The sequence below is a fragment of the Pelecanus crispus genome, chromosome 7 (assembly GCF_030463565.1).
Source record: "Pelecanus crispus isolate bPelCri1 chromosome 7, bPelCri1.pri, whole genome shotgun sequence".
NCBI lineage: Eukaryota > Metazoa > Chordata > Aves > Pelecaniformes > Pelecanidae > Pelecanus > Pelecanus crispus.
In genome coordinates, this window is record NC_134649.1 from 38332942 (window position 1) to 38345762 (window position 12821).

At 45.3% G+C, this 12821-nt stretch overlaps 1 protein-coding gene across 2 annotated transcripts in view; it reads left to right on the plus strand.

Moving 5' to 3' along the window:
- The window catches only part of MGLL (monoglyceride lipase), a 65216-nt gene extending 53276 nt beyond the window's left edge, over window positions 1-11940 (plus strand). The window contains exons 6-8 of one of the 2 annotated variants that reach the window (XM_075714332.1): window positions 4765-4854; window positions 10612-10827; window positions 11812-11940. In XM_075714332.1, the coding sequence (XP_075570447.1) occupies window positions 4765-4854; window positions 10612-10827; window positions 11812-11937 (432 nt within the window). In that variant the 3' untranslated portion in view covers window positions 11938-11940. The remainder of the gene's footprint in view (window positions 1-4764; window positions 4855-10611; window positions 10828-11811) is intronic. The other variant, XM_075714333.1, reaches the window with a different exon arrangement.
- Window positions 11941-12821: the final 881 nt, after the last annotated feature.

Below are 12821 nucleotides of genomic sequence, written 5' to 3' on the forward strand. Positions count from 1 at the left end.
GAAAATATGGAAAGATTTTCCTTCTTCTAGAGCTATACCTTTTGCTAGATGCTAATCGCTTTCTGAAATAAGGACTCTCCAGTTCTGTGGGATCTAGTATTACTGTAGTCTGGTTTCTTGCAGATCTGTACCAGATTGTTGCTTTATTTCGGTGTAGGAAATCCTAATCTCTAACTGAAGTATTTTGGAGGTGTTTATATGGTCTCTTTCCTAGTGAGTCTCTCGCATGCGGTAATACAAGTGCACAGTGAGTTTCTTTCTCTTTGAAATCTATTGTTGCATCTCAAAACTGATAAAAAAATAGGGATTCCTGACATGTCTCTGCTCTGTCAAATTTAGTTGAAATCAGTCCTGGAGTTGAAAAGGTATTTTCAAGAGGAAGGAGTGAAAACAGGCAGAGTATTCCTGCTTAAGCCACGTTTTCCCATAAAACTGAGCTGAAAACACTTGTGTGCTTTTTTGCCTCTGAGAGCCAAAAAACCTTTCATTGGTGTTTGTGCCTCTGAGGCATAAAGGCTTTGGTTTTTCCTTGGAACTGGTATGACTTCTCGGCCCTGGGCCATTTCCCAAGGACCATTGCATTCATCCCTTTACTGGGGAAGTTTCCAACTGAGCAAGAATTTACCTTGGCCTAAACAAATGAAGGCTCAAGGCAACAATAACAGTGGGCCAGCTTACACACTGGGTCCTTCAGCCTGTGTTAGAAATACCTTCCCTCGCTGCCGAACCAGCCCTGGCAGCAGCAGAAACACAGCGCGTTTACAGACTACGTGCAGGAAAATCAAATTCTGCTCTTTGCAGAAACACAATTTCATAAATGCCCTATAAATCCTGTGTCCTGATAGAAGCATCGACCTACTTGTTGCAAATGCAGCGAAGAGGGAGGGATCTTGCTGCCTTCCCCCTTTTCTTCTCAACTAATCTGGACAAAATTTGGCTCTGAATCTTCAAAATTTCAAAGGATGCAAAGAGGCGGGAGTCACATATGCTGGCAAAGAGCAGAGTAAGGGTAAAAGAGTATCTCCCGGTACATTTCTGCTACTGAATGCTTTGAAATCAGGAGGGCAGGACAACCCCCATAGGAAATATTCCCTAATGATTAATCCTATGCTAACCCTCAGCCTATAATGTAAAGACTAAGCACACAATATTCTTTCTTTGCCTTTTCTGTTTTCCATTTGGCCTCTTGCTGATCTATTGCTTTCCAGCCCAACTGGACATCACGTTGTTCCAGTACCAGAGGGTCTCCCAGTCATTCAGGCTGAATCTGCACCCAGTAACAGTGGAGAGGACTGTTTTTAAAGATAAAGTCAAACTAGAAGAAAGTATTATATTAAAAACTCTTATTTTGGCTTTGCTCTGGTCTGTCCAGTTTAGCAGAGATGTTAGTCATCAGGTTCAGACAAACATATATAAGGTGGCTTGGTATCCAGGTATGGAGACACCATATCTGCTGTCTCCTTGACCATACCATATCAAATGATATCCCTCATATAATATCTCCCTGATAACACTATTCAGTTGCTTTCAACCTGGTCTCTGTAGCTCATCACAGTGTGATGAGCTTCCAGAGACTTTTCAGCTCAGTCAAATGAGCCTGGCTAGCTTAACCAGTTCAAACACCACATTTTTGTTAATCCAGCTCATTTGTAGCTGAAATGAACTAAAGGGCATTCACACAAGCAGTTTGTCAAGCAGAGATCATTGGAGAGAGAAATAAGCACATTGAGGTGTGCAGGGAACAGGGATTGCTCCATTCAGAAGAAAAGTGTCTGCACTGCGAAGTACCCGTATGGTTAAACTGATGCAAAAACCATGAAATCAGCTTTAAGGTACACTTCCAGTCAAGACGGAATGTTCAGCCATCTATTTCAATCTTATTGTAAGATCTTTCTCATAGAGAGGGAAGGGCCGTATTTGAATATCGTTAGTATTTCACACACCTGCGGTGGCCTTGAGCAGCCCTAATAACCACTGCCCTGTAGTGTCATCCTCAGCCCAACCAGTAATATCCCCATCATTCCATTACCCTTTCTTGATCATTTGGGAGCCATTCTCTCAAGGACCAACATTGCCACTTTGAACCAACAGGGAGATAAACTTTCATGTATCAAATATAGCCAGCACTTCAACAACACAGCTTTTAATTGAAGTCGGGCAGTGTATCACAGTGCTCACAAGATCAGTGAAGGCCCAGGGGAACCTTCTGAATTTTTTATTATAACATAAGACTTGATTTCTCTGTCCATGACCTTTCCTCCAAGAATCATCAAAATTACATCTGAATTTTGAGGGTGTACTACATGTTGGAGGGAATGGAGCATTTCCTGCAGATCTGAAGACCCTTTGAAGGAGGGTGGCAGTCCTTTCACAATCAGTCTTATAGACCAAGGTTAGTTCTGTCTGTGCATAAATAAGAGATTTTATGCACACAGGGAATATATATATGTGTGTGTAAGTACAACTGACGTGCCTATGTACAGGGCCTGGTGCTTCTCTTGTACAGCTGAACGCCAGAAATTACTTCACTGATATCACCAACCCAGGACGGTATGTGCTACTATACTTGTGGTCAGAAGCCAGCCCTATCTCTGTGGCAGTTTAGCAGTCAGCTTGTGACTCAGTTTGGCAAAGCTCCAGATAACGTGCAAAAACTTCAAGAACATTTCCAAAGCATGTCACGGAGGCGAGGTCGTCAGTAGGCAGTGGGGTTGGGGTGATAAGCGTATATCATTCGAACAGAAAAATGGCCATACTGAATCTGACAAAAGCCTGCCTAGCCTGTCTCCAATAAGGAAGAGCCTGGGAAAGAGCGTGTATGTAGTTCTCCTTTCCTTGTCACTCCTTCCCTGCCTTCAGCATATCGTTAGGCTGGTGTATTGTTGCTCATATGAGAGGAAGATTCAAATTTATGATCCTGCTGCAAAATCCCTATTGCAGAGCCTTGGGAATATAAATATTCACGCATGTACCAAGCAGACACGGAGCAGAATCCCGATCAAACTCAGGTCTTCTTCTGGAATTCGAGAGTATGTCAACTAACTTCCTTCTTCAGCCACATTTAAAAGTAAGCAAAGCCCCCATCTGCCAAAAACACTGCCATCTTTTACTCTTTTACGTGTCATCTAGGACCTAAATATCTGTGGCCTTAATACCAACATACTGATCTTGTGGCCAATACTCTAAATAGATACTGAGAGAGCATCAGCTAACCTCTCATACCGAGGCATTTCCTCTTGAATAAGCAATCTTTAGGCATAAGAACTCACCCTAGCTCTTAACGCAGGTTCCAATTTTAGGGCAGCCTAATTGCCTTAGTTGTCGTGATAATCTTTGGAGACAGGCACTTCCAGACAATTATTCAGATCTTAGAGGTGTTCTGGGAGGTGTTTCTCTCACTCCCCATACTCTGTAAAGAACACCTAGGACAATTACACTTTTCTAAGTTAAATACCTCAGCTAGGTACCTAAAGTTACTTGGCATATATCTGGGTCATCGTAAGTGGTTTCAGAGATGCAAAACTGTTATAGCGTTGTCAGCACACAGAGTCCATAACCTTGCCAAGGATTCATGAAAATGCCTTCCTCAAATCATCGCTGCCTGGAGTTAACATAAAACAAAGAAAACCCCATTCCTGCTTGTTTGCATCATAAGCTTATACCTGCATCGGTGTGATAATTAATTATTTAATTAATTAATTTTGCTGACACAATGTCATAGCCAGTGAGGGGCTCAATATATGGGTAGACATGACACTGGTTCCCAGTCATATGCACCCCGAGGTACACATGTGTTCTCAAATCTGCTCTGAGTCTTTACTGCCTTTCACTCCTCCATGACTTTGACTTCAGCCTTGTGTTATTCCTCTAATATCATAATTACTCTGTCATGTATCATCTGAGATCTGAAATGTCGGGGAGTGCTTCAGAAGTGATTACATATCAGCAGAAACAGAGAACATAGGTGACAGCCTACCTGCACATGTTAGCTGTGAACACAAAAGAGCCCTAAAACAGAGCAACAAACACTAATTGCATGTTTTCTGACTTAAGTGGTGATCACTTAATTAAAGACAGCTATCAAAGGTCAGAGCAGAACCCTGGCATCAATGTGCTCGTAGTGCTATTGAAATGAAAGATGTTACCCTTTCTTCTGCCAGTGATTTCGAGCCTGGGCTGCTGAATGCTTTTGTGTTTTGTTCCCAGGAGACAAGTGAGCAATGGATTTCCTTAGCTACTGCATGCACATTTTGCTGTTGTTTATTTACAGGTTCCCTGGAGAATATGCTTATCAAAAAGAGTGCAGCCTAGGCAACTACTGCAAATTGCACCGAACATCACATACGCACCACAGCCTGAAATCAAAGCTGTGGCAGCAAGGAAAGGGCAGTAAAACAACAAAACCCAGCCCTTCTGAGGGCTGGAAATGGCTTTTTCCTATCAAAGTGTTTAACTGAGGGCTTTTTAGAAATTAGCTTGAGAATGAGAAAAAGGCAAAGTACAATGAAGTTGTGATGTTGCATGTGGACAGACAGCTGATGGCATTTCAGACAAGCACACCCACTCCCTGATCCCAGGAGCAGTTTAAACACTTTCTCTTTAAGAGAAATGTTTTAAATGTGGGACAGATCTTTCTCCAGTGTCAGTTAACATTTCTCAACTATTTAACTTAGGTGCTGATTCCCATCAGCTCAGGATTTGGTCCTCTATGTTATCTCTCTTGCTCTAACTAGCTCTCTAACTGCTTGCTTTCCTCTCCCACAGGTTTTTGCAGCGAAAGTGCTCAACTTTGTTCTCCCAAACCTGTCACTGGGATCGATAGATCCAAATGCAATTTCCCGGAACAAGAAGGAGGTGAGAACCTTAATGCCATTTCAAGTCACTGCATAGTTGGTATCTCATCCCAGTCCTGCCATTTCTCTCAAAAAAACCCCCAAGTGTTTTGTTAAATCATGAGGGCAAGATCTATGCCGGTGTACAAAGGTGAAACATATCTGAAGTCAGCGGAACTGACTGCACATAGCAGAAAACTGTGGGAAATCAGCTGTTCATCCCTTTGGTGCATCTTGCACCTGCAGCCACTCCGGCTACAAGAGGTAACAGAGACCTGTGCTACAGTTGCAATGGAAAGCACATGGGAACTCTGTTTGTCTCTGCTGCACCACCACTACAAAAACAACTCAAAGAGGTTGCAAACGCACTACTAAAAAGTCAACTTTTCCACCCCTGCTCTTTGCAGGGAAACTGTGCAAAGCCCTACAGTCCTGGACATCTGTTTTCCTGCTTGCAAACCAGCATCATGTTGTGCTGAATGCATTCAAACAGAGGAAAAGAGTGTGCTTGCCCCAAAGACCTTGCTACAAGGTCTCCTGGATTACACACTGGCTCTGCTACAGCCTTTCCGAACAAATGATGTATTTGTGCTGTGCCCGAGAGTAATACTTAAACGAGCTGCAACTGAAGCAGCTGTTGTAACAACCCAATTCCAGCTCCATCACTGTGACTGTGCATGGAGCTGTTCCAGGGTGAAATTTTTGTAGTGTCACCATTGCTTGCGACTCTTCTCCCATTCATTCCCACTTCTAGTAATAACTGTTGTAGCCTGTTCATACCATCACTGGCAAAACCAGGTATCACTACAACTGCTGCAACAGCACGTAGTGAGGTTTTTTCCTTCTCACGGTTGTGGGAGGAGTGAAAGGAGGGAGACACAAACTGTAAGTGAACCAAGGTGCTTTGGCTGGATCCAGAACTTGGTGCATTTCGGAAATCAATTTGAATGATAGAAAATGGCACCCAAGGGTGTGTCAAAAGCAGGAGAGCTTCACTGGTGTAGTGGTCAGTTGTTCCTGTGCTCCCACGTCAGCTCGCATCTCACTGACGGATACTGTCATTTTTCCTGCTGTTCATGCAATGGTTCATATCTTAAGTAGAAGTTAATAAATTGCTTTCCAAAGAGTCTCCCAGAATAGCCACAAGGCATTCAGGCTTGTTTCTTGGCTCTGCCAAAGAGTTTTTTGGTCAAATGACTTTCAGTTTACTTATCTGTGAACAGAGCATAACATTTTACTGGGCTGAAGGCAGAAAGATTGAAGGAACCGAGAAAAGGAAGATAAAGTGGGTCCTCGGAAACTGTCAAGACAAGCATGGAGCAAGTTCATCTGCATCCACTGATGCACCATATGACATATGTTCTTAAGTACCATATGAGGCTGCACAAAGTATATACTTGGGAAGAAGGCTGATTCCAGTCAAGCTATAGAAACCTGTTCTTAATTACACTCAGCTGCCGTAACTTGTTGCATGTAATTCAGAGAAAAGGTTTAAATTAGAGAACTAATTCACTAAAATCACACGGAGGAAAGTTTTCACTTCTGCATTTGTATTGAGAGAATAAAAGCAATCAGTGCTCTGGAGGAGGAGAGGAATTTGAGAGTGTTACCCCCTACCTGAAGAGAGTGAGTGGCTGGGACACGTGGGTCTTTTGCAGCTGGTCCTTAAGGGTAGCAGTTTTAAATACACCCACCTCCAACAGTTGCATCCTCTGCTGGAAGATGCTAGTACTGCACTAAATAGCTTTACAGGAGAAAAGTGCTGATGTGCGGACATCCCAAACAGTAATGCATTTAGAAAAGTGTCAGTGAGCTCCCTTAATCTAGTGCACAATATTGACTGAGCATTTCAATGTTGGGGTGATGTTAGGAATCACCACAGCAGCCACTAGACATAGTTTATAATAAATGCTGTTGTGTTGTCTATCTACCCAAATATTTGCTGCTGCTCCTACTGTTCTGTGATGCTCCAAGTCTCAAGAGCTTCCTTGGAGTGTTGTTGTTTTTCCTCTGCCCTTTCCCTTTCCGTGGAGCAAGGGGAAGTCTTTTGCAGTGGATGAAAATGTATGTCTGCCTCATTAGAGTCTGCTTATAATGGAGTAGTCTTGAAAATGAGACAAGCCCCTCCTTGCTGTGCTGCCTGCACACCTGCAAGTGAACACACAGCTGACACAGCAGCTGTGGATTGCGATGTAAAGCGCTTTCCCGACCATCTTCAAACACCAGGATTTGAGGCTGCAGGCACTTACTGAAGACAACACATCTCGGCCCTCTGACTGCCTCTAACACACACTCCACCCTCCTTTTTGACTCAAGACACACAGCTTCAAAGCACACAATGTGCTGGAAACATCCGTTACTTATATGTTAAACATATTCTCCTGCCAGACCAACTTTCTGTTCTCTAGAAATATTTTTGGGACATCATCCAAGAATTTCCCGACGAGTTTGTGTTCCCAGCAGGCTGTCCTCAGGGTGTAGGGACTGAAACACAGGAGGGTATGGAGATGTTTGTTTGATCTGCTTGCTATATCAAGTGCAAGAGACACAAAAGAGAGCAAGAAGCAACCTTAAAAACCCAGTCTTGTTATTCCAAGGAGGAATAACATCACAGGGGCAGGCACCTCTTTACCCCATTAATCTTTGTTAGCTGTCATTTAATTCAGTGGAATAGTCCCATTGACTTTAGTCTTGTTCCTGCAGAGTCCACATAGGATGAGGCTGTAATTACCTTATAATGAATTTATTGCTCTGCAAAATGCAAAGGGAAGATACAGACCTTTAAGCAGAGGAACGCAATGCAGCGGGAGCCCTGATGGTGGCTTCTGTCTTAGCATTACCTAAAGAGAAAAAACAGCTGTTGTGACCAACTGTGCAGTCTTCACTGGACTGTGGCTGGAAGCAGTCACAGGCTCTCCTGGGGACACCCTCACTTGCTTGCCACCGCTGTCCCAGAGCTCAGTGCACCAACGGGAGCTCTGGGCTTGCAGGGTTTGCAGTTCATAGCTTGCAGAATATACAGCCCATTCCCTATATTACCCTTGTTCCCCAGCAAGGTGCTTCTTTGCACGCACCCCATGCACTGAACATTAACTGTGGCAAGGATTCCTGTTCATTGACTGGTAACGGGATCCTCCCCCTGCAGTCCTGATTGATCTGGGTTAAGATTGGGTTATTATTTTTTCCCCTCCCATCATCTACACAAAAATATTTGTTGGCTACCCAGTAGCTAAAAAAAATCCCTGTTCTTTCAGAAAAGAACAAGAGGAAGAAAGAAACCCATTAGGTCATTCTCTTAGCATTTATGGGGCTGGGGAGGGGGCCAGCTCACATGAATTCATCAACATTGTTTTACTCCATGGGAAGGAAACTTCAATCCATCCACCCACCCCTCCTGATTCCCCCCCTCCTCCTGCAAAGTCCCTCATTTGTTGCCTTCAATGAAAAAAAAAAAAAATCCACCTAAAAAATAAAAAGAAACCCTCTCAAAGCTGTGTTGCTTTAGTGCAGGCTGTGACATAGATCCAGACAGGGAACTCCCAGATTAGGCTGAAGCCAGTTGCTAAGTAGCTAGTGCAAAATGGTGATTTTGCTCAAAATGCTGACAAAAAGTCAACACATTTGGCTGAAAATATCAGAGTACACCCAGCTGTCAATGGGAGAGCTAGCAACACCACACCGGGCGGTTGGTGATTTGGAAGTCAAAGCTGAACATTTTCCATGAGCACGTTCACGAGAGGATGCTTTTCTCAACACAGGCAGCTTCTTGCCCTTTTGAAGCACTTTGCAGAGCAGGGAAGGTATGGCAGGCAGACAGGCTGAGCGGTGTAGGGGATGGAGGATGTGGGTGGAGGTTTCTGCACCAACAAGCTGGTTGGGCACTGGGAGGAGGGTCCATGCAGAGCCAAGAGAGGACCACATGCTGTTCAGCCTCTCTGCTTCCTAGGGCCTTTAGCAGGAGTGGAAGATATTCAGCATGTCTTAAGAGTGGATCCTTTCACCTTAACCGCAATCCCATCTTTGCGGTGGCCTCTTACAGTGCTTTCCAAACCCTCAGCATGCATGGGCACTTGCTTCTTTGAAAGGGAGGTACTATATACATAAGATACTAATATTAGAAGCTGTGATGAGAGACCTCTATTTTTGTATCCCTGCCAAAAACCACTCCTCATTCCAGGTTAGCCATGATCTTGCACAGAGGCCAAAACACAACAATGGCCTTAATCAAATACTAGAAACATCTGCTGAATCCAAGGGTCCCTAAATGAGTACTACAACAACTTGAATTTCTTTGGTCCAGCTCGAGCACAAGTTAGCATGGCTCTACTGCTCTCATCCCCTTGACCATTTTCAGCACTGTGGGCTGGGACTGAAGGGTGCCAGCCACTAATAGTCCCAGATTCCCACCCACTCCTTCCCCTTGCTGCACTCAGGGGTAGGAACCATGGGTTCAAGCAGCAGGAGATAGTGGGGACTGGAAGCAAGAAGGTGATGAAGAAAGACTTGTGAGCACCAGCATGCCTCGCTGCCAGCTCCGTTTCCAGTGCTTTGTGCCCCAACACATTTGAGACAATGAGGAGGGAAACTGGCTTTATGCCCTCTGGCAAATTAATCCCCCCAGCTGGGAAACCCCACCATGTAGTGTCCTTCTTCCACGCTGAGAATCTCATCTCACGGGGAGATGAATTCAGAATCCACTCCAAAGCCCTTCTGACTTCTTGGTGGGGACCAGGCAGGCCACGCTGTCCTGCTACAGTGCATGCCTGTGCCTACACCTACACATAGCTATATGTCCCTGGGGTGGCCCGCTGGGTCACATCCCACCTGTGGTCCCCTCAGGGCAGGCACGTGCAGCAGGAAGAGGGCTTCACATTTCTGCAAAGTGAGGGAGAATTTGAACAGACCCCACTGCCTGCGAGGAGAGGAGACTCTTTTTGGCTAACCTATAAATAACCATCATTTCTATAAACATCTGCCAGGGTTGGGAGAAACTGGAGGCTGTGCCAGAGACCAACCCATAATCAAAGCATTCTGGCAAATATTGAGATGGCAGTGGCTGTGTGGGCCGTCTCCATGTACAGTATACAAATATTTACTGTAGATTTGCCTGCTGTGGTAACTACTCGTTCCTAGCAACTTTCTACACCAGCTCTTGTACATTTTTATCCTCTCACAGTCTGGCTGAGCAAGTTGTTGACTTTTTTATTTTTCCCTACCACCAAATAGCGTCATTTGCTGCCTGGTCTGTGCACACTTTGCACCTGGAGAAGACCCCTCAGCGTAAGAGTGCTTTGCAGTCAGGTGCGTCAGCTCTCTGTAGGTGTAGTTCATGGTCTTCATGCCTGGAGAGGAAAGATGAAAGAGAAGAACATCTGAGCCCTCAGCAGAGAGCATAAGGACCTGGACAATATCAGTTTTCAAGTAACGTAGTCTGAAGACCCCTCTGCAGAAGAGACTGTCACCTTTTAATGACAGAAGGACACGAAAGAGCAGAAAAATGCAGACAGGTGCCCCCAAGGGAACAGTCTTTGTCCAACACTAGTTGCTTGTCTGCAGAAAGAGCTTTGGCTTGAATATTTTTTAGTGACATAAGAGAGAAACACACAGCATGGGGTAAGCCAGATTGTGTGCGCAGTTCTGGGTAGCCACAGTAAAGATCTCGACCTTGACTCCTGACAGAGTAGGAAATGACCGTGCAAGCCAGGGGAAGAGGCTGATCTGCTTTGTCTTTTCTGCATGAAATATTGCTAACCTTAAATTACCTCTTCCTCCCTGCCAGATGGAGTCTTATACATCCGATCCCTTGGTCTACCATGGTGGCATGAAGGTCTCCTTCGTCATCCAGCTGATGAATGCCATTGCCAGAATTGAGCGAGCTCTGCCCAAGCTGACTTTGCCCATCCTGGTGCTACACGGCTCTTCCGACAAGCTCTGCGATATCAAAGGCTCCTATTTACTGATGGACACAGTGCAGAGTCAGGACAAAACACTCAAGGTCATCTTACCTTCTTGATTTTTAGGGTATTTTCCTGTCAGTGTTGACCTAAGCATGAGTGACCATGAGGGGTAGGGAGCCTGCTGAGCTCCAGAGAGCTGGAGGCAAAGCAGGGCTGATGCATTGGTGAAACGAAGCAGGTTACAGCCCCTTTTACCAGGAGGTAGCCCAAGTGCAGCCCTCCCCTGCGCAGTGTGGTGGCCTTTCACCAGGTATAGCCGGGCTGCGGGCAAGGGGTGGTGGGAGATCTCAAGACCTGACCCAGGGGTGGCTGTGTACCTAGAAGGTCTCTTGGACATAAGCAACTTGGTGTAGAAGTAGAACAAGACTCAAGCAGGTAAAGTGCTGACCTCAGAAGCGACTCTGAACAACGCCAACTGTGTGAGCACCAACCTTACCTCATGCCCCAGTGCGTAAAGGTACAGGGGGCCCTTTCCAAAGCACTGCACAACAAAAGCCACTTCACATCTGCTCATTTCAAGAGAGCCACAGCTGATTAACCAATTGTTAGCACATGAATGAGCCTGAAAGAGAGACAGGGAGACCAAGGGAAAGCTTTTGTCATTGGAAAAATAACTGGATAGCCTGGGCATAAAAGGAGTAAAATTGCACAAGGCATGATGGGAACATCCCCCATTGTCCTTTAAACTCCAAGGGCATGATAAGTATTTCCTCCTCCTTAGTGGGATAGGAAACCAGAAATGCATGGGGTTGGGACATGCATTATCTTCCTAAAGGGCAGCAGGATGCTCGGGTGATGTGGAGATGTCAAGCTGCAATGCCAATGCCTTCCTGCTCGCAGAGGGCCAGCACCGCCAATGGCATCTCTTTGATTTCGTAACCTGCCACATCTAGGAAAAAACCTGACAAGGCGTGGGCAGGACGTGTTGGACCTGTGGGTGTTGATGAGAGGGGACTGAAGGCTGTTTTGTTCATGCAAATTTTGGTTTTTTGTGCTAAACTCTGCTCTCTCCCTGGTTGCAGGTGTATGAGGAAGCCTATCATGCCCTCCACAAAGAGCTGCCTGAGGTCTCTACCTCTGTCTTCACAGAAATACTGACATGGATTGGCCAGAAGGTCTCAGCAGCTGGGGAAACCAGCCATACTTAAGAGCAATTGTTTTTGCAGCTCTTATTGAGGTTTTCTGGGAATAGATGCTTTTCTTAATAGAAGTCTCTCTGAAAAAGATCTAATGTGGAGGGACTCTTGGGATATTTTATCATACATAGTGTTAAGGGAGGGTGGGGGGAGAGTCACAGGGTGGGGCATTATTCGCTGATGTAAATCACTGTTGCCCTGATCTGGGGAAGAGTTGATAGCTGTGGGAGCAGCTGTCAAAGCTTTCCAGGTTGCGTGACTTTACTGAAGTGCACCTCACCCACCAAACTTCCCCCATCGCTTCCCCTTCTCTGCTTTCATTGGGGTTACAGGGGTGTATTTATACTGCAATAATTTTTGGTATGTTAAAGAAGTCAGTATCTTCCACTTCATGATTCTGATTCCAGGTGCATACAGTCCCTTCCCTCTCCCCACCATCCGGTACCTTAAAAGCCCTAGTCCTTGAGAGGAGAGCACTAACGAAGGTGCTGGGTAACAAGGAGAGGCTAAAGATGGAGTTGACAGCTCCCTGAAAGTGAAAGGCTGGTTTTCAAGGTCAGACCCCTTTAGATACTGCCTTTATAAGGCCAGGCCAGGGGAAAGCATAGAGACAGCCTCCCCCACCGCCCTGCAGGTCCTCTGCGAGTTTGCACTTGGGGAAAGCGCATTGAACAGCTCTTTAATTTTCATCATCAGAGCAGGATCCCAGAGGGGAGAGGAGGAATGTGGAATCAAACCCAGTTAGCACATTCAGAAACCATGCTTTTCCTAATGCCAAACCCCATCTCTCCTCTGCAAGATGAACTATTCTGTAAATATTCATAGGGGCTGCTTTTTTTCCTTCCTTCCTTATTTTTTTTCTTTTGGAATTAATCACTTGCGCTACTGAAACTTAA